The sequence below is a fragment of the Megalobrama amblycephala genome, linkage group LG19 (genome assembly GCF_018812025.1).
Source record: "Megalobrama amblycephala isolate DHTTF-2021 linkage group LG19, ASM1881202v1, whole genome shotgun sequence".
NCBI classification, from domain to species: domain Eukaryota; kingdom Metazoa; phylum Chordata; class Actinopteri; order Cypriniformes; family Xenocyprididae; genus Megalobrama; species Megalobrama amblycephala.
Genome location: NC_063062.1, coordinates 18,095,539 through 18,115,941, shown reverse-complemented (window position 1 = coordinate 18,115,941; position 20,403 = coordinate 18,095,539). Strand labels below are relative to the sequence as shown.

Below are 20,403 nucleotides of genomic sequence, written 5' to 3'. Positions count from 1 at the left end.
CAAACTTCTTTCGGAGTCTGTTCATCTGTTAACCCCCTCCTCTTTTGTTTTCCTTTCTGTGCAAATTGTGTTATGTTTGCTCCCATGGTGCTTTTTAGGATTAGCCTATTTTACTCACTTGGGCAAACACTTCCTATTAAAACAGGAAGTTGGAGCTGGAGCTTGTCCCTTTTTTAAATAGCTAGTAGGCTTTAGTTTACATCAAAGCCATGAACCATTTTCATTATCTGACAAAAAATGTGGTCATTAATATTAGTCAGTTTCCTGCAAAAGAAAAAAAATAAGTGAATTTATACAACTTTCAAGAGTACGCTACCATATAGATGATCTTAGACACAGACTAAAAGCGACAAAAACTCCCTTTTTTGATTTCATTAAGTGTGTCTCTGTCTCTTATTCAATATCTGACATGTCTTTCTCTCTATCACTTTGTAATTCAGGCCACCTTGACGCCCTCCATCCTGTCTCTGGGTGACCTTCCATTTGCCTCTGTAGCCACATTAAAGCTAATGACATCTTGGAGGGGTAATTACAGCACCAAGGGGACATGCAGGGATAAATACATCCGGGTAGAGGCGAGCTGAGGACAGTCTCTTATTGGAACTGTCATTGAGACACGCAGAGGGCACATCCACACCGGTACAAGTGAATGACTCGGCAGAATAAAAGCAGAAAAAAAAAATATGCAGACATGCTGTCTTGCAAGCACTATTGTGCACTTTTGTCTTAATAAAGCCCTCTAAATTCCCTGGTCACTGTCAGTGCGTGTCTAACACTAGAATTAATACATATCATGCTATTTTAAAAGCGTTTTTGTTAGCATTTTTACTTTTGTGTTTTTCTTTTTCATACCCCAGCTAAAATCCCAAAGGACTACATCTAATATTTCACAAATGTTTTTTTCTTTTTTTTTTTTCTTATGCCTTTTCCTTTTCGCCATTTTTTTTAAAGGGGTCATGGCATGAATTTAATATAGTCGACAAAGCATCATCTTTTATTTTCAGTCTCTCTGAGAAGCCTGCGTCAAACTGTGTCTTGTTTGGGGGGGGGGGGGGGGGGACTACACACAGTTTCTGCCAATCTCATGTTAATCTTGAGTACATATAGAGTAACAAAGCATCCTTCATATCTCTGAAAAGTCTTTAGTTTTGTCATATTTATAAAAGATAGATAAAAAAAATACAGTGAGTGTGATAACTAGTGACATAATGAGATAAAAAATGCAAACAAAAAAATTTTCAAATGCTTTCTTCTTGGTGGGGCAGTTAAAGGGGAAGCTGAAAAAAGTAATCTTTCCCTCACAACTAAAAACATACTCCTTTGTTTACAGGAGCTGCATCTCATTTCAGAGGCTGTGTCCTCCGGAGGTCACATTTGAAGGCTGAATACTTCATCAAGGATGTCATATTTAAGAAAAGTAACCATAGTAAAATTGACTGATATTCATTGTGAGGTGTAAAATACTGAAATTTCTTTCTTACGTTGAAATCTAATGGTTATTTTTCTTAAATGAGACTGCCTCGATGTTGTATGCAGCCTTCGAAGTGGGCAGCTCCTGAATTGGCGCACAGCCATTGTTGAAAAATCTCTCGGCTTCCGTATCCCTAACGAAACGCATTGATGGGCGTGCTCTTGCTCTTGCTCTGGGTGATGTGTGTGCACACTTATCAGGAAGAAGTGCCTAATCAAGGAATTTCTCTCTCTTTTGACGTCATACAGAACACACTCGAGAAAAAAAAAAAAAAAAAAGAACACTCCGAATCCTGTACTGAAACCGGAAGTAGTGGATTTGGCACAGAAATACTCCGTCATACGTCCAACTCGTGTTTTGAAACTTTGGCCTTGTTTAGCATGAGTGCACCCCCCCCCCCTTTCTTTAAAAATAAAAGTTAATTTAGGCTTTCTTAATGATGATGTAGAAGTAGGCGTTGGTCTTTCATCGCACTATGACATCATACTGAGACAAAATCCAAAACAAGTCATTTTGGTAGCTTGGTTTCAATAAAAGCTGTTTTTTGACTAATGAGGAAGTTTTGAGTTCTGAAACTTAAAGGATATTTTTATAGTACAATGACCTCTTATATTTCAAAAGATTGTCAATTCAAGACAGAGATAACAAAAATATAGGGAGTAGATAGCAAACGCTATGTCTCCAACTCTCCATTCTATTATAATTTGAAACAAATCCTGAAGGATTCTAATCTGAATTCATATATGATTCCAAAATAACACAAAACAAAAACTTGATCTTTTAGTTCCCAATATCCTGTTCCCAAAAGGTCTATTATAATTACCAACACGGATAAAAAGATGTTGTATGATAGCAAAAGAAATGTAAAGAAAATCCTTCCGGATTTTACAAAGCCCAGAGTTTCCCTACAGATTTCGCTACAGAACCGTTCAGTAGCAAGACATTATTCCAATACAATATAAGTAGGATTCGGGTAAAAATAAAGAAAAATAAAACAACTTTCAACAACTCTAGAACTCTAAAAACCAAAAAAGAATAAAAATAAGATCAACAAGGATTTTATATTTATCTAGTAGAATCGCATCGGATTACATTTACATTTATTCATTTTGACAGACCATTTGTGTCCCATGCTTCACCACCTGAGCTACAGGATCCTTTAGGGCATTCTGTGCACAATCCTTTAGGATTTTTAGACTACACTTCCGCTCCAAACTCTATTTTTGTTTGTTCGTCCTTTGTTTAATCACCCATTAGCAATTCATTTTTAAATGATTGAAGCCCAGAAGGGTTCTGGATAACTTTGAGCATTTAATTATACCCCCAAATGAATCTGTTAGCAACAAAGCTGCCACGTCCACTCACTGAAGAATTTTCCCCACGCCATATCGATCCCACTCACTCCTTGGGCTTATTGGATTTTTGTGACAGGTCCCAGCACTTGCAAAGGTCACATTTTAAACAAGTGCCAGAGTGAATACCTGACAGCCCACCTGTCTACGGATCCCAAATATTAGTCAGCAACCGGTGTGGGGGGCCCTTTTCAAGTGCCGCCGTGAGTTTTTGGGGCATCGTGATGGACTGCTGTCTGTCTCAGGGATTTACAGATCATTTTCATACTCCCTCAGGGCGCCACACAGACAAGCGTTCATGTAAGAAGTTGTCATGGCTGTCTGTACAGTAACAATATCTTGTTTCACCCTGTATTTTGATGCCTGTCACTCAGTGTCAGTGATTATCAGGCTTAACACCATGTAAGTCTCAATTAAGGGTCCATTTCACACTGTCTGCTGAACAATGGCCTCACATGTCCACTGCCACATGTCTAATAATTTTCTGTCAGATCAAATTTCTAGATGTGCAAGATTATTTTGCTTTTTGTGATTGTTAATGGTTAAGTACAATTCTCAAATAGTAAAGGGTGCAATTTAATTAAATAAGTATATAGATTATTTAATTTGAAAATTAAGAAATAAAGACAGCAATAAATTTTAGTGTTGTAGTTAGTATTGCAAAAGGTGTACTGTAAAATAAAATTATTATTATTATTTATCTTAAAAGTGCCGAAGAACATGTTTTCAAAAGATGTAATATAAGTCTTAAGTGTCCCCTGAATGTGTCTGTGAAGTTTCAGCTCAAAATACCCCATAGTTTTTTTAGTTTTTTTTTTATTTATTTGGATGTTTACATTTGAGGCTATGCTCCGTGGCTAAAGCTAACATTACACACTATTGGAGAGATTTATAAAGAATGAAGATGTGTTTATGCATTATACAGACTGCAAATGTTTAAAAAATGAAAATAACGACAGTCTTGTCTCCGTGAATACAGTAATAAACGATGGTAACTTTAACCACATTTAACAGTACATTAGCAATATGCTAACGAAACATTTAGAAAGACAATTTACAAATATCACTAAAAATATCATATCATCAATGATCATGTCAGTTATTATTGCTCCATCTGCCATTTATCGCTATTGTCCTTGCTTGCTTACCTAGTCTGTTGATTCAGCTGTGCTGATCCAGACATTAATACTGGCTGCCCTTGTGTAATGCCTTGAACATGAGCTGGCATATGCAAATATTGGGGGCGTACATATTAATGATCCTGACTGTTACTTAACAGTCGGTGTTATGTTGAGATTCGCCTGTTCCTCGGAGGTCGTTTAAACAAATGAGATTTATATAAGAAGGAGGAAACAATGGTGTTTGAGACTCACTGTATGTCATTTCCATGTACTGAACTCTTGTTATTTAACTATGATGAAGTAAATTCAATTTTTGAATCTAGGGCACCTTCAAATACTCAAATACTTTATAGTGAAATATTACAATAGTACTATTTCTTTTTTTGTTTTATAATAATAATAAATTGTATTCTATTCATCATCATCATTATGATTATTATTATTATTATTATTATTTTATAGTCATATTTATACATAATCACATTTATTTTTGCCAAATTGTACAGCACTACAAACAAGCAAGGAGTTTTTTTTTTTTTTTTTTTTTTGCAAAATTCCCTTTTTCAGATGCAAACATTATTACAACATGATTTAAAGTTTTTAAAGTTTTTAAAAGGAAAAAGAGGTCTGTCACAATTTGACTGACTAAACTCATATCTAAGCCTAAAATATGATATGCGTTTTGGTTCACACCAATTAAAAAAAATAAATCTGTCCAAAAAAAGGTGCTGTATGTGTTCTTACTGGCATGTTTATGGTGTTGTGGTTTCTGGAGAATGGGTAGAAAGCTCCAAGCTGCATCCAACGCAAGCACATCTCGTATTCGGCAGGGTTAAAGAAGCCACAGATATCAGCACCCGTCTGAAACACAAGCAGAAAGGGAGAACGAGAAGGGAAAGGAGACATAGAGAGAGAAACGCGATTATAGATCTCTGTAAAAACAGGGCCAACTCCAAAACATTAATAAATAAACTCTAGAGTCAGTGTAATGGCTACATGCTAGTGTAATGCACCCAAATGAACTAAAACATTGTTTGATAGGAAATAAAGCACAAATGAAAAATCAATAGCAAGTGCTGCAGTAGGACGAGAGAGGCACTTACGTAAGAGATGCCAAATATGCTGAACTCCATCATGCCTGAAAGACAGAAAGAGAGAGAGGGAGATTGGTTTTCAGTTTATACACTGTACTGTACAGTAGACATTGTTCAACACAAAAAAACACCACAATTTAATGGAGGTGGGTCAAGAATAATATGCAAGGACAAAACAGATGTTTATAATATGTGAAAAAGTTAGGACACTCTATTGAATTCCATGGTTTTCAGTATCAGGACATAATAATTCTTCTTTATAACGTTGCTTCGGTTCATTGAGGTTTGTGTCTATGCACAGATTTTTAGTCGGAATGAGGTCTGGACTTTGACTGGGCCACTGCAACACCTTTATTCTTTTCTTTTTCAACCATTCTGATTTGCTGGTGATCCTCAGATCATTGTCTAGTTGCATGACCCAATTTTGGCCAAGCTTTAGCTGTCGGTTGGATGGCCTCACATTTGACTCTAGAATACTACAGAGGAGTTCATGGTCAACTCAATGATTGTGAGGTTCCTAGGGCCCATGGCTACAAAACAAGCCCAAAATCATCACCCCTCCACCAGCATGCTTGACTTTTGGTATGAGGTGTTTGTTCTGATATGCTGTGTTTGGTTTTCACCAAACTCGGCACTGTGATTTATGGCCAAACATCTCCACTTTGGTCTTGTCTGTCCAAAGGACATTGCTCTAGAAGTGTTATGGTTTGTTCAGATGCAACTTGTCTTTGCTGCCATGTATTTTTAGAGAGAGGAAGCTTTCTCCTGGCAACCCTTCCAAACAAGCCATACTTGTTCAGTCTTTTTCTAATTGTACTGTCATGAACTTTATCATTAACATGTTAACTGAGGCCTGTCTAGTCTGGGGTATAGTTCTTGGGTTGTCTGTTGTTTCTCTGAGCATTACATTCTCTGATCTTGGGGCGAATTTGCTGGGACATCCACTCCTGGGAAGATTGGTGTCTGTTTCCACTTGTGAATAATCTTCCTCACTGTAGAATAATGGACTTCAAATTGTTCGGAAATGGCCGTATAACCCTTCCCAGAATGATGGCAGCAGCAATTGCTTTTCTAAGATCATTGCTGATGTCTTTCCTCCTTAGTATTTTGTTAACATACACCTGAAGGCTCCAGACCAGCAAACTGCCAAAACTTCAGCCTGTATAGAGGTGCTCACACTTGCTGATGATCGATTAATCAAAGAAATTTGATTAGCAGCGCCTGACTGCTACTTACCCTCTTAAATCCTAAGGAAACTATAAGGTGTCCTTAGTTTTTCACCCATGACTTTTCCATTTTTCCCTAGTTTTTGTTAAATAAATAATGACACTGTGTGATATGTCATGTGTTTGTGTTCATTTGAGGTTTTATTTTCCAAATTTTAAGACCTGTCAAGGACCAGATGATTTTTAATTATGTCCTGATACGGAAAACCATGGAATTCAATAGGGTGTCCTATATAAACTCATACCTATGATGGACTTCAGAAGCTGGTCCCAGGCAGAGTAGTTGTCTCCCAGCCAATGTCCTGCCCACCGGCCACTAGATGGGTATGTTGAACGGGTAATAACGACACCTCTCTTGCCAGTGGCACTAAGCAAAGCACTGTGACATACACATAAACACTCAGAGAAATTAAAACTCATTCCAGAAAGCCAAGAAATAAATACATTAGTGAATATGGAGGAACAAAAAACTCACTTGTAAGTGGGTTCCGTGTGAGACCAGCCGTACAAGTTGTGGACATCATAATGTTTGACAGGAGTGCCGTCAGCAAGGATCTGTTGGCTGTTCATGCATAAAGTCTTATGGTTCAGACCTCTTTGCATGGACTCCAGTGCTGAGAATAAGTATTAACAGTATGCAGATTAATTTCAGATGCACAGTGCTAAATACAGGTTGACCATCTGTGTTGTAAAATCTCTCCAGCCATGTATACACGTCAGGACGCATTCATTGAAACTTACGGGGCATATACGGAGGATTTTCCAAATTGGGATCCCCTAGACAATTTCCTCCAACTGTGCCATGCACGAAACTGGCTGGCTCATTCATGTCCTTCAGAAAGGAAATCAGAATGACAATGAAGGCACAAGAGGAAACAGTGATTATATGCATAAATGCATAGACAGTGGCTGTGGCTATGCTAAACCTTCACTCATTGCACACTCACCATGACTTTCTCAAATAGGATGTTTTTCTGATTCGGTTTCAACAACATTGTTATGAATCTAATTCTCCACATTTGACTTTATTTAATGGTTATGGTTAGGGTATGTTGTTTCAAGGGCAACAAATGTGAACACAGATGTCCTCAAAGAACATCTTGCACAATTGTAATTATTGAAATTTCATCACTTTGCATTCCAACATTAAAAAAAAAAAGGGACAAAGCACTCACAATCCAAAGTCCGTCAAACTTAGTGATGCCGTTGTAAAAGTCTTTAATCTGATCCTGCCACCACTTTGCTGTGCTGTCCTTGAAGAAATCAGGGAATGCCACGAAAGCTCTGAATCGCTGAAAGTTGATGAAATGAAAAAGACATTTTTATAATTGTGCTTTAACCATTACTACACTTCCACAAAGTGCTTTAACCATTGCTCCAGTGTGTGCTGATTGGATATTACAGTAGTTAAACAACAACACAATAATTTGTTTAAATAATAATGTGTTGATTTACTTTTATAACAGTGAGTCTGCTATGTTCTGATAAGATGAAATGAGTTTGTTTACTACATGCTGATTGGCAGATATACTAGTGGGTAATATAATATAATATAATATATTATATTATATTATATTATATTATATTATATTATATTATATTATATTATATTATATTATATTATATTATAATATAATATAATACTAGCAGTATAGTACAATGTGCTCATTGACAGATAACATGTCTTCTACATGCCGATTGACTGATAGTATTCTAAGATGTCACACTCATCTCTCTTGACTGCATTTGCAATTATAGTCCATTGTATTGATGATTTCAGTATGAATAGACTTGACTATGCGGGAACAAGAGAAAAGATGTATGGTTCTCTGATTAAAGTGAGATAGAAAGATAAAGAGATGGGGGTGGGGTGGCAGATACCTCTACTTGAGTATCCCAGTCCAAGGAATTGTCCACAGTGATATTGGGATAGTCAGGCCACACCTATGATGGAAAAAAACAATAGCTAAAATCTGTTTCAGTTTAGGCTAAAATAAAGGATCATTCCTGCTTGCAGTACAATATATGTCCCCATCATACTATGTCTTAAAACATTAGATAAACAGGTTCTCTATAATCAAAATGTTCCAAACAAATCAATATTTCTTGGGAATATGATTTTATTCTGTGATTAATTTAAACTTCCTTTATTTCCTGAAGTGTCTTCATTATCACTTAATTGTCTTTTGTGAAATCCCTTTAGAGGTGCAGAATGTGATATTGACAGCTAGCGGTTGAAGTTGGTAATGCAGTCCAAATTCAAAATATTGGAGAGAGTTGTTTCCCCCGTCCCCTCCTCCACAGACTTGAAACTCATGCGGGTTGCCAGATTGAGGACACGCAACAGAAGAGAGCGCAATTGAAAATGGAAGGCCCGGGACGTTTATTGCGATTATTACGCTTATCACGCTTATCACCAGTGTTTTTCGAGATGTTTTTCGTGTTCATACCCAAGCGATTTTTATTGGCGCTGTGCCGGGTGAACATGCAAATTCATAAAATTAAAGAAGATAAAAATGCAGATATAAAATGGCATATACATGACATGAGGAGATGGTAGTCAGAAACAGTAGTGCAAATAAGTCACAATGATGGTAGTGCAAGTGAACAGTAGTGCAAATAAACATCTTTATGAAATAGACATTTTCAACTATATTTCTCGAATATAAAAGGAAAAAAAAAAAAAAAATACAGAAATAAAATGGCATATAATACACATCTATTGGTGTGGCCAAGAACTGTTTGTAGGGGTCTTCCTTGTCTACTTACTTACTCTTTGTCATCTTGGTATCAATGTGTGCTTGAGCGCCACCAAGTCGTGTTTTACTGTAACTTTAGCAGCTCCAGGCACGTGAACAAAAGCGGCAATCTCATTGGTTGGCCAGTTTTTAACGTGGCGCGTCAAACCAAAAAAACGAACCTGAGGCGTTTTTTGTTTTTTTTTATTACTTTTTTGTATATGAAAAAATTGGTATACGATAATCTCGCAATTTCAAAAAATAATATAAAAATAGTATTTATGTAAGCTAATGGTCTAACCCTCACTGAGCAATGGCGATCTTTCTTTATTTCCATCTTATTAGGCATCCTGTTGATTGTTTTCCTGTTGTGTAGATAGTCAAAATATATGTCCCTCAAGCACACCAATGTTTTAAAAGCCACAGTATGAAATGTACTGCAGAACATGAAGGACCCCAAACTTCAGAAATTTAGGACCCCCTTGAAAACAAGATGATGCATCTCAAGGGGTTTATCCTCAAATTTGTTACAAATTTATATTGTCAACAAAACTATGAGGTATTGACACAATCAATAATATTCCTCTCTGCGTTTGCCATACCTTTCCCCACACAATGTCACTGCTGAGCTCAGGAGGCCATTTGATGAAAACATCTTGTTCCATCCCGAGTCGAAATGCAGGGTAGTCTTCTGTCTCATTGGCCGCTATAGCCGGGTCCTGAAGCACACAAACAAATAAAGCATGTAGCTCTGACAACCCTTATGAAAAAGAAGTATACTTTAAATATATTTTATGAAATAAGTATACTAATATCAATGTACTATTTCAATACTGCTTGGGACTAAATTGGCCCGCTTTTTAGTATATAAAAGTATGTGTTTAAGTGTACTATAAGTGAAACAGTAGTAAACTTTAAGTGTACGACTAGTTCACATATACGTTTCTCATTTGTACTGCATCTGTACTATAAGTGAACTTGCAAGTATACTAGTAGTTTACTATTTTAATACTTGTAGCACATTTAGTAGTTTTATACTACAAGTATACTTATAACTTTTCTTTAAGTGAACATAACATCATATTTATAGTTTACTATTTATATATTTTTTTTACACTTCAGTATACTACTATGTTCCTATTTATGTATTAATTGTGTTATACTTGAAATATACCTTTAACTGTACTTTAACTCTTTCCATTAAAAAAAACAAAAAAACAAAACATGTATAGTCCAAATGTATTTACACTTTTCTGTCAGTATAAGCCAAGTACACTTAAGTGCAATTCTGAAAAGTGCATAAAGTATATTTCTGAGAAGTGCATATAAAGTAGACTGAAAGTATACTTTTTAACTTTTAGTTTAAAAGAAGTATTCTAATAGCACACTTGAATAAACTTCTTTTTCCTAAGGTAAGGTACAGAATAAATCTCACTGCATGCTCCTGGCCAGAATAAGAAGACCAGACTCATGACTACATCAATCCATATTTATGAACTCTGCTCTGCTCATTACAGCCAAACATCCATTACCACTTTATGATAACAACTTTGTTTTCCAGTAATTGAGAACTGTTCATACCAAAATGAAGATGAAACGCATCCCCTCAGCCCTCATTTGGTCCACCAGAGCTGGCAGTCCCTTGAAGTTCTTTTCGTCCAGCGTAAAGTCCATCTGCCTCTCCATATAGTCAATGTCTGCATATTGCACATCCTTTAAGAGATCAAAGGTCGAATATTATGATCATTAAATCTGAATGTGAAGTTCCAAGTTAATTATTGAATAATTACTGAAAAATTAGCAATGCTTTGGGCTGAAACATGGTTTTAAAATTTACTGCAAATGCAGACAGTGAGATGGTATGCTGTTGCTAAGTGGTTACTTACGTGCCCATCTTTACAATTTTATCGTCTGCCTTGCTAAAATTGCTTTTTGAAAGCAACAGCAGACTTCTAAACAAGCCGAGCATTGAAAGTTTTATTCATTATCAGTAACCAAATGGTGCAGGACAGGCTACATGATGAACTTTAATACATAGTGTTAGGGGTTCATTCAAATCCTACTAGTGATGCTTATCTTAGAAAGAACTGTCAATAAAAAGAATAGGGGATTTTTGTGAAAAGATGCAGTTTTATGAGTCACTAACACACTCCTGGTACCACTTTTTAGTCTTAAAATGGACACAGAACATTGTGTGTTGTCATTCAAGTTGCACATTACAGTGAAATTACTTGATATTTACAGTGAGAAATGTAATATTCCTAAAGTTCTAATGAAAGTTCTGAAGGTCAGTGAGAGTTACATAACTGTGCTACACTGTGTTACATTCAGGGGAAACCTGAATGACACATCTGCACACACTAAAAGATGAGATTGCTTACATAAGGAATTCCAGCGTCTTTCATGTCTTTGTAAAGATCTGCGATCTCCGTATCATTGGCGTAGCCGTAGCGACAAAGCTGGAATCCAAGTGACCAGTAGGCTGGAAGAACCGGACGGCCAATCATCTGTCAGACAAAATGCACAAACCGAGAGAAAATTGTTTTACATTTTATGCAAATACATTTTAGAACATAAATATTCAAGTGGCTTAAGAGAATCTAATGGCCCCTTCTGTCTATGTGACAAGCGAGCTTCTTTTAGATAAATATTTATGTATTTCATTTATGCATGTGAGTTTTTGGATGTTATTTTGTGTGTGTGTTTAGACTGAGTACACTGTGAGCAATGAGGCAGAGAGACTCCAGCTGCTAAACCTCATCAAGCCAGGAATAACACACACACACACACACACACACACACACACACACACACACACACACACACACCTCAGTGTACTGCTGAACCACAACTTCTGGAGTAGGTCCCATCACCATGTAGAAGTCCAAGATACCTCCGATGGTACGGTAGGTCAAAGCTGGATTAGGCTGGAAGGACACATCTAAGAGCAAAACAAGCCAAAAAAAAGATGTTACATCATCCTTTTGACTCAATGTGTGACCTAGATCTTTTTTTTTTCTTTACCCAACTACACATTACAAAAAATAATTGTATTACTATTAATATTATAACAATATTGTTAATAATGTCAATTCCCATTGCTGTAAAAATTGTGATAAAAAGATTATTTATTTATTTAATTATTTTTTAATTCAATTAAGTCTTCCTTTTACAGTGAAATTGATTTCACCAAGTACAAGTTACTGGATCAACATCTTTTTTTTTTTTTTTTGATGTCGGAACAACATGCCAATCAAGCAATCAGATCAAGTTTACAGTTTATGTCAAGTTTAGGCTTACAACCAGGGTTTGGTGCTTCTACATCGGTGTTATTCACCAATTATTTCCCTCTGATTTTAAAGATAAGTTATCAGTGGGGTTAGGTTTACGGGGATAGGGTTAGGCCGTGTGTCCATCATAGCGTTTTTTCCAGCAGCTAGCATACTTTTCCAATTGTTTTCAATGGAAGCGCCACGTTGTACCATGCTCGTTCACGTTCACAGTCATTAGCATTTGGAAACGCCTCCAATGAACCATATATGGTGACAACACTTCCCTTTAAAAATCACGTGATTGTGTGTTTTTTTTCTCACCACAATAATGGCAAAGAGAGCACTCTGTGCTCTCGCCAAGCAGATCAGCACGATCTTGGAAAACACGCTCTCTGCGGAGCGCATTGTTTGACAAGTCTTCCAAATAACGCAAGATAAGCCATTGCACTGAGACAAACATCTTTCAAAGCTGTCTTTTATAGGGTTTGACACCAATTATTTGTGTTTAAAACTAGACAAATGATAAATTGAGTGTTTTATACACTGGTGTGAAAAAGTGCTTGCCCCCTTTTTTTTCCTGTATGTTTGTCACACTTTAATGTTTCAGATCATCAAACAAATTTAAATATTAATCAAAGATAACACAAGTAAACACAACATGCAGCTTTTAAATTAAGGTTTTTATTATGAAGGGAAAACAAAATCCAAACCCACATGGCCCTGTGTGAAAAACCGCTGTTAAAACATAACTTGACTGTGGTTTATCACACCTGAGTTCAGTTTCTCTAGCCACACCCAGGCCTGATTACTGCCACACCTGTTCGCAATCAAGAAATCACTTAAATAGGACCTGCCAGACAAAGTGAAGTAGACCAAAAGATCCTCAAAAGCTACACATCATGTTGAGATCCAAAGAAATTCAGGAACAAATGGGAAAGAAAGTAATTGAGATCTATCAGTCTGGAAAAGGTTATAAAGCCATTTCTAAAGCTTTGGGACTCCAGCGAACCACAGTGAGAACCATTATCCACAAATGGCGAATACATGGAACAGTGGTGAACCTTCCCAGGAGTGGCCGGCCAACCAAAATTACCCCAAGAGCGCAGCGACGACTCATCCAAGAGTCGTCCCACAACAACATCTAAAGAACTGCAGGCCTCACTTGCCTCAGTTAAGGTCAGTGTTCATGACTCCACCATAAGAAAGAGACGGGGCAAAAATGGCCTGCATGACAGAGTTCCAAGACGAAAACCGCTGCTGAGCAAAAAGAACATAAAGGCTCATCTCAGTTTTGCCAGAAAACATCTTGATGATCCCCAAGGCTTTTGGGAAAATACTCTGTGGACTGACAAGACAAATGTTGAACTTTTTTGAAGGTGTGTGTCCCATTACGTCTGGTGTAAAAGTAACAAAGCATTTCAGGAAAAGAACATCATACCAACAGTAAAATATGGTGGTGGTAGTGTGATGGTCTGGGGCTGTTTTGCTGCGTCAGGACCTGGAAGACTTGCTGTGATAAATGGAACCATGAATTCTGCTGTCTACCAAAAAATCCTGAAGGACAATATCTGGCCATCTGTTCGTGACCTCAAGCTAAAGTGAACTTGGGTTCTGCAGCAGGACAATGATCCAAAACACACCAGCAAGTCCACCTCTGAATGGCTGAAGAAAAACAAAATGAAGACTTTGGAGTGGCCTAGTCAATGTCCTGACCTCCATCCTATTGAGATGCTATGGCAACTGAATTACAATCCAATGTGGCTGAATTACAACAATTCTGCAAAGATGAATGGGCCAAAATTCCTCCACAGCGTTGTAACAGACTCATTGCAAGTTATCACAAATGCTTGACTGCAGTTGTTGCTGCTAAGGGTAGCCCAACCAGTTATTAGGTTTAGGGGGCAAGCACTTTTTCACACAGGGCCATGTGGGTTTGGATTTTGTTTTCCCTTCATAATAAAAACCTTCATTTAAAAACTGCATGTTGTGTTTACTTGTGTTATCTCTGATTCATATTTCAATTTGTTTGATGATCTGAAACATTAAAGTGTGACAAACATGCAAAAAAAAAATAAAAATCAGGAAGGGGGCAAGCACTTTTTCACACCACTGTAATTAAAGGAAACACAGGACATATTTGGATTGCTTAATGCATACTGTGACACTCCTAAATGCTTTTTATGTGTAGTGTCGCTATTCTACCACTAGATTCTCTGTGTAACCATGCTTAGAAGTGTGCTTATATTTACAAACATTTCTAGATATAAGTACAAGTTGGTGAATCCCACACTTTGCGTGAAACTGTTCTTACGCACAAATCTGTCCGTACGCACCGTTGATAAATGAGGGCCCCGGAGCGTAACGAGGCGCTGAGAGCTGAGTGCGTTTTTTACCGGTCGCCTCGAGTTGAAGAATGTTCAACTTTGAGTAAAACGCTGCACTCATCACTGTCACTTTTTAGCCAGCCGTCCAATCAGTGGGAGAGGAGAGGCGGGACAAATACTACACCGACCAACTGTCACAACATTCTTGCTGTGCAATGACATCAACGAGTACAGAACGGGACAAACTGGATGAGAAATTAATATTGCTGGTCTCCGAACAAGTACTCGACATCGTGTCGACATTTTTAGTCTGAAACAAATTACCTGCAAATCAGTGCCGCAGATATTCCGTACCATAGCAACAAAGCATCTCAAATAAAAAAAAATAAAAAAAACAGTGTGCTTCCGAAGCACTCACATGTGTTTTCAGCAAAGCGTCTAGCGTTTTCAGCTGGCTAAAAATGCTTTGGTGGACACGCAGCCTTAGGACTAAATTTTCTGACAGGAATGTTGTTCCAAGATCAACAAAATACGCCTTACTTCGCAAAATCACGGTGACAAAGGAAATGTCAACATACTGTAGACAAGAAAACCTTCAAACCATTTCAGAGGTCTTTGCACCTCCTTTACTGTCCATTTCTGCTTTATTATGTATGCAGTGAGGTGTTAAACACATCTGCATTCAAATTAAAGGGCACTACTTTGAACTTCTCTGGGTAAAGTGAACTACATCAAAGCTATTCTCCTGCTGCGGTTTTCAGGATGCTCATTTACTCGACTGCCTGTGCGTGTGTGTTTATGCAAGAATTAAAATGTGTGTGAGAGCATTTGTGAGACAGCAGTTGAATGCAGAACTTTCTGAGAGCACAACTCGGTTAAAAGCCCTGCTGCAGCCCCAGCATTATGTGAAAGCAAAATCCTGCAATAAGCATAACCGTTTCTCACACAAAAGCTCAATGACAGCCTCTCGCGTCTGATAAATAGCACCTGCTCTAATCACGACCTTAAGACCTGCTGAAAAACTCCAGTCAGTGTTGGAGCAAGTGGTGAGCGACAAATTTATTTGTTCCAGTACTAAAGATGCAGCCAGTGGCCGACTGGCCGAGTTTAGACTCATAAATATACAATAAAATCATTGTTCCCGGACATACTGTAGTGCCCTTTACATAAAGATAAATGTGAGGGGCACATAAAATGATGTTTTCTACAACTTAATTGCAGTGGTGAATACATTAAGAACAACTTAGTTAGGAACTTTGGGATGTTTCTCTCGATTTATCCCAATGCACTGTGGGATAGTCTATCCATTTAACAGAATATCAAACTACTTAATTGTAATCTGGGTCTTAATAGCCTATAATCCTAATTTTACTTTTAATCTGAACCTGAAAAATAATAAATAAACTAGCCTAAACTGATCTTCTGATCAGCCTAGTCTTAGTACCTTTAAACAGGAACAATTTAACCAGTTTAAACTAGCAAACCATCTTAGGCTTGGGTCCAACTGGACACAGATGTTTAGTATATGCAGTTGTACTCACCCATGGCATTGCTGTTGAGCAGGAGGACACCATGTGCATTTTTTGATTTCTCCAGACCCATGTAGAAGGGATGGACACCATAACTGTTCAGCTTATACTACAGATGAGGAGAAAAAGATTAGAGTTTGAGGAGAAAAAGATTAGAGTTTGTGATGCGATTTCAGTTGTTCTCAGTGTTAAACAGACAATTAAGTGTTAATGAGAGATTTTTATTTGGCTTAAAGGAATGAACCTTGCAAATCCCATCTCTCTGTTTTCATTAAACTAATTACATCTCTCTCTTTCTTCCTTCATGTAGCTTTCTTTTGCTTCTCTTTCTCTGGGCATTGTGTCATGAAGCGAGTCAGAGAATAAGGCTGTTAACATGTCCAGTATGAATGAATGATAACCAATAACTGTCACGTTCTGTAGTGTGGCTTTCCAACACGCACAACAGATGTGGGCCCTTTGGAATGAGACACAAGAGACGCGCATTTAGGACTGCGCATGCGCATTAGCTTGATCCATCCTCAAAAATATTGTTTTTTTTTTGTCATGAATCGAGCGTTTAAAAACAAAATTTATGAGACAGTTGTTGTTAGATTTTATTGGTGATTTCAAATATGAAATTTAATCGAAGGCTTGGCAAACAGCTTTGGAGAATTTGATGTTTCCCCATTCAAAGTGATAGGAGCTGCACTTGGATGCCCGAGAGGCGTTTCAAAGATGGCCGCCGAGTGAAATTACTTGTCTTAAAGGGACTTTGACTAGACACAGGTGAAACTAATATGTAAATACAGAAACAAACAAGGGCCTAAATAAGTTACTAAGGAAACAGAAATAAACTGCAATGAAGCACAAGAAACAGAAACACAGAAATGATTGTTGCGTCCAAAATTGAATAGTATGTGAAAAACAGTACAATGAAAGAGTACAATACGTCCGAATACATAGTATTCGAAAAACAGTAGGTGAAAAGCCCCTTGATGACCTGCTACTTCTGCTAAGATTCTGAAGTGCGCATTGAATGGACACTTTAGTATCCCATGAGGCTACAGAGGGGGATTTATGAATGGAAGTCAAGCGATGCAACTGATGCTGGTAGGTCATGTGACAGTAACAACATAGTGGATGTAGTACCATCCGAATTTAATTCATACTACACATATTCATACTATATAGAGCATACTTTTTTAACTGTTGCGAAGTAAATTCAAATTCATATGTACACGTTTTGGACACAGCATATAAAACAACTAAACCAAACATAACCCTGACAATAATAGGGAGGTTAGTAGGCCTCAGCCGAGAAGTGAAAGAGCATCACCGTAACTGAGTAAATCTTTTTGTATGTCACTTTTTAAAACCTACTTATAGGAGTCAATTCATTCAAGATCAAAATATTTTTACAATTTAAATAAATGCATTATATTTTAAAATAATTTAAATGTAATTCCTGTAATGGCAAAGCTGAATTTTCAGCATCATTACTCCAGTCTTCAGTGTCACATGATCCTTCAGAAATCATTCTAATATTGCTAATTGCAAAATATACACTACCGTTCAAAAGTTTGGGGGTCAAAGATTTCTTTCTAATGTGCTGATTTGATGCTCATGAAACTTTTTTTTTTTTTAATCAATGTTGAAAACAGTGATTTTTGTGGAAAATGTGATACATTTTGTTAGGTTTTTGTAATTAATGGAAAGTTCAAAAGAACAACATTATTTGAAATCGTAACATTATAAATGTTTTTACTGTCACTTTTGATTAACTTAAAGGTGCCATCGAACGTTTTTTTTTACAAGATGTAATATAAGTCTAAGGTGTCCCCTGAATGTGTCTGTGAAGTTTCAGCTCAAAATACCCCATAGATTTTTTTTAAATTAATTTTTTTAACTGCCTATTTTGAGGCATAATTAGAAATGCGCCGATTCAGGCTGCGGCCCCTTTAATTGCCCGCGCTCTCCGCCCCCTCCTGAGCTCTCGACTCTATCATTGCATAAACAAAGTTCACACAGCTAATATAACCCTCAAAATGGATCTTTACAAAGTGTTCGTCATGCATGCTGCATGCATACATCGGATTATGTGAGTATTGTATTTATTTGGATGTTTACATTTTATTCTGAATGAGTTTGAGGCTATGCTCACATTCAGCCGAGTCACGAAAAAAAAAAAAATAAGTGCATAAAATAGAGCTGTAAAGATACTTCATGGTAGTATTTTTTATGCTATAATTAAATTATTTTTTAATTAAAACAATTATTTCTGTGCAAGGCAGATTCCATAACTTATAATTTAATCTATACTCATTAATCTATATGAAAATTATATTTTTTTTTTTCTTTTGATGCTGGGTTGAAATATGACACGTGAGATTCACAAAGATGAACTGTCACAACGATTACAGCTTGTGATTACTTCTTTGAGTGGCCTTAAATCAGGGCCAAGCTATACACTCGGGACGGCTGTGTAACTGATGTGTAAAGTGCAGATGACATATCATGCAGAAAGGCTTTTAAAACATCACCAGTAGTTCTGTCACTCACCCCTGGAGGCTGGTCTTTCGCAAACAGGCCGTATTTGTGAAAGTTGAGATCATGTTTGTAGCTGGGGTGCTCTGTTTCACCAAAACCATAGACATAGTTTGAGGGGAGGAGTGTGGAGATCTGAAGGAACATGTCGGAGAATGTGAACCCCGGCACAGCAGAGTTCCATCTAGAGAGAATGAGATTTAACAAAACATTGAAAACACTCAAGATGTTTTTGTCTTCTGAAAAATAAGTTCCTTTCATTAAGAAGGCAAACTGTGCTTTTATAGTCCTAAAACTCTCTGAAAACCCTAAAAGTGCACCATCAGCACTGTTATTTCTGCACTAAACTCCTGTGCTCCTCTACAAAACTGCTTCTTTGTTGCTTTCTCCAATTAATTTGCAGCTGCAGTACCTTTGGGAACTTTGTAATACCTTTGGGAACAGGCTAATCTCCTTCTAAAATGGTTTTAAATAGCATTTAGCTTATTATTTTATATGCATGCATTTTAATTAATATAAAATAAATAATAATAATAATATAAATTATAATATAAATTTTAATATAATTAATTATATATTCAATATACATTTATTTGTATTTAATGCATTTTATTTAATATATAAAAATATGTAAATGCATGCATTTATTCATTCAAACTTGGTTCCTGGAGGGCCAGGAAGTTCCAATCCTGCTACAACAAACATACCTGTAGTTTTCAAATAAGCCTGAAGGATTTGATTAGCTGAGTTTAAATAAGGGTTGAAACTAAATTCTGCCGGACTGTGGCCTTCCAGGAACTGATTTTGACACCCCTGATTTAACCTAAACAGTGGGCAAGCAAAACCAATGTCATGGATTCATTTCCTAGAGAATGCATGATATATTGGTACAAATTGATCATTTTGGGGAAAAGTGTCTGCATTTTACAAACTGTCCCAACTTTTCTGGAAATGGAGTATATATATATATATATATATTAGGGGTGTGACGAGATCTCGTGGCACGAGATCTCGCGAGACTAATATGTGACGAGATTTCTCGTCGAGGCGAAAAGTAGTCTCGTGATGTTGTTGCCATGACAGAGTGTTAGGATGATTGGGAAAGAATATGCCACCTCTACGTTTACATTACGCCTCCACTGTCGTTTTGCTTTGTATTTAAATAAAAAACATTTAATTCAGTTGGATAACGGTTGCCGCCGCTTCATATTTACAGAGTTACGCACGCGCGCGCGCATTCAAACGCGATTTCAATACCCGCATTTTGAAAGCGGCTCCCTGATGAATGCAAATATCTCTCAATATGAAAGCTATTTTAGGCTGGGCAGTGTAGTTGTAACCATCTCTTAGCTCTGTATCAAAGAAAAAATTGGTCTTATTTGCACTTTTGAATATTGAGAGAGTGCGATTATGGTTGCACTTATTGTAAAGTGTTACCATAAAAACAAATAACAGTTTCTCTTAATCTTATTAAGCACAAACAATAAGGTTTCATTTGTTAACATTAGTTAATGCACTGTGAACTATCATGAACTAAAAATGAATGACTATTTTTATTAACTAATAAACAAAGATTAATAAATACTGTAGCAAATATATTGCTCATTATTAGTTGATGTTGGTTAATACATTAATGTTAATAAATGAGACCTTTTTGTAAAGTGTTAACATTTTTATTTATACTGTTTTCATTTCTATGATCAGTTTGTGGAAAGGAGTTCAGTTAGGAGGTCAAAGGTTGTAGAAGCTC

General features: G+C 36.8%; 1 protein-coding gene across 2 annotated transcripts in view; it reads right to left on the bottom strand.

Moving 5' to 3' along the window:
- The window catches only part of si (sucrase-isomaltase (alpha-glucosidase)), a 66,844-nt gene that overhangs the window by 11,456 nt on the left and 34,985 nt on the right, over positions 1-20,403 (bottom strand). For both annotated transcript variants that reach the window (XM_048168075.1, XM_048168076.1), the window contains 13 exons: positions 18,669-18,837; positions 16,140-16,236; positions 11,831-11,943; positions 11,384-11,509; positions 10,584-10,715; positions 9,605-9,721; positions 8,146-8,208; positions 7,440-7,556; positions 7,006-7,096; positions 6,740-6,878; positions 6,510-6,643; positions 5,048-5,082; positions 4,689-4,805 (listed from right to left, as the gene is read on the bottom strand). In XM_048168075.1, the coding sequence (XP_048024032.1) occupies positions 4,689-4,805; positions 5,048-5,082; positions 6,510-6,643; positions 6,740-6,878; positions 7,006-7,096; positions 7,440-7,556; positions 8,146-8,208; positions 9,605-9,721; positions 10,584-10,715; positions 11,384-11,509; positions 11,831-11,943; positions 16,140-16,236; positions 18,669-18,837 (1,450 nt within the window). The remainder of the gene's footprint in view (positions 1-4,688; positions 4,806-5,047; positions 5,083-6,509; positions 6,644-6,739; positions 6,879-7,005; positions 7,097-7,439; positions 7,557-8,145; positions 8,209-9,604; positions 9,722-10,583; positions 10,716-11,383; positions 11,510-11,830; positions 11,944-16,139; positions 16,237-18,668; positions 18,838-20,403) is intronic.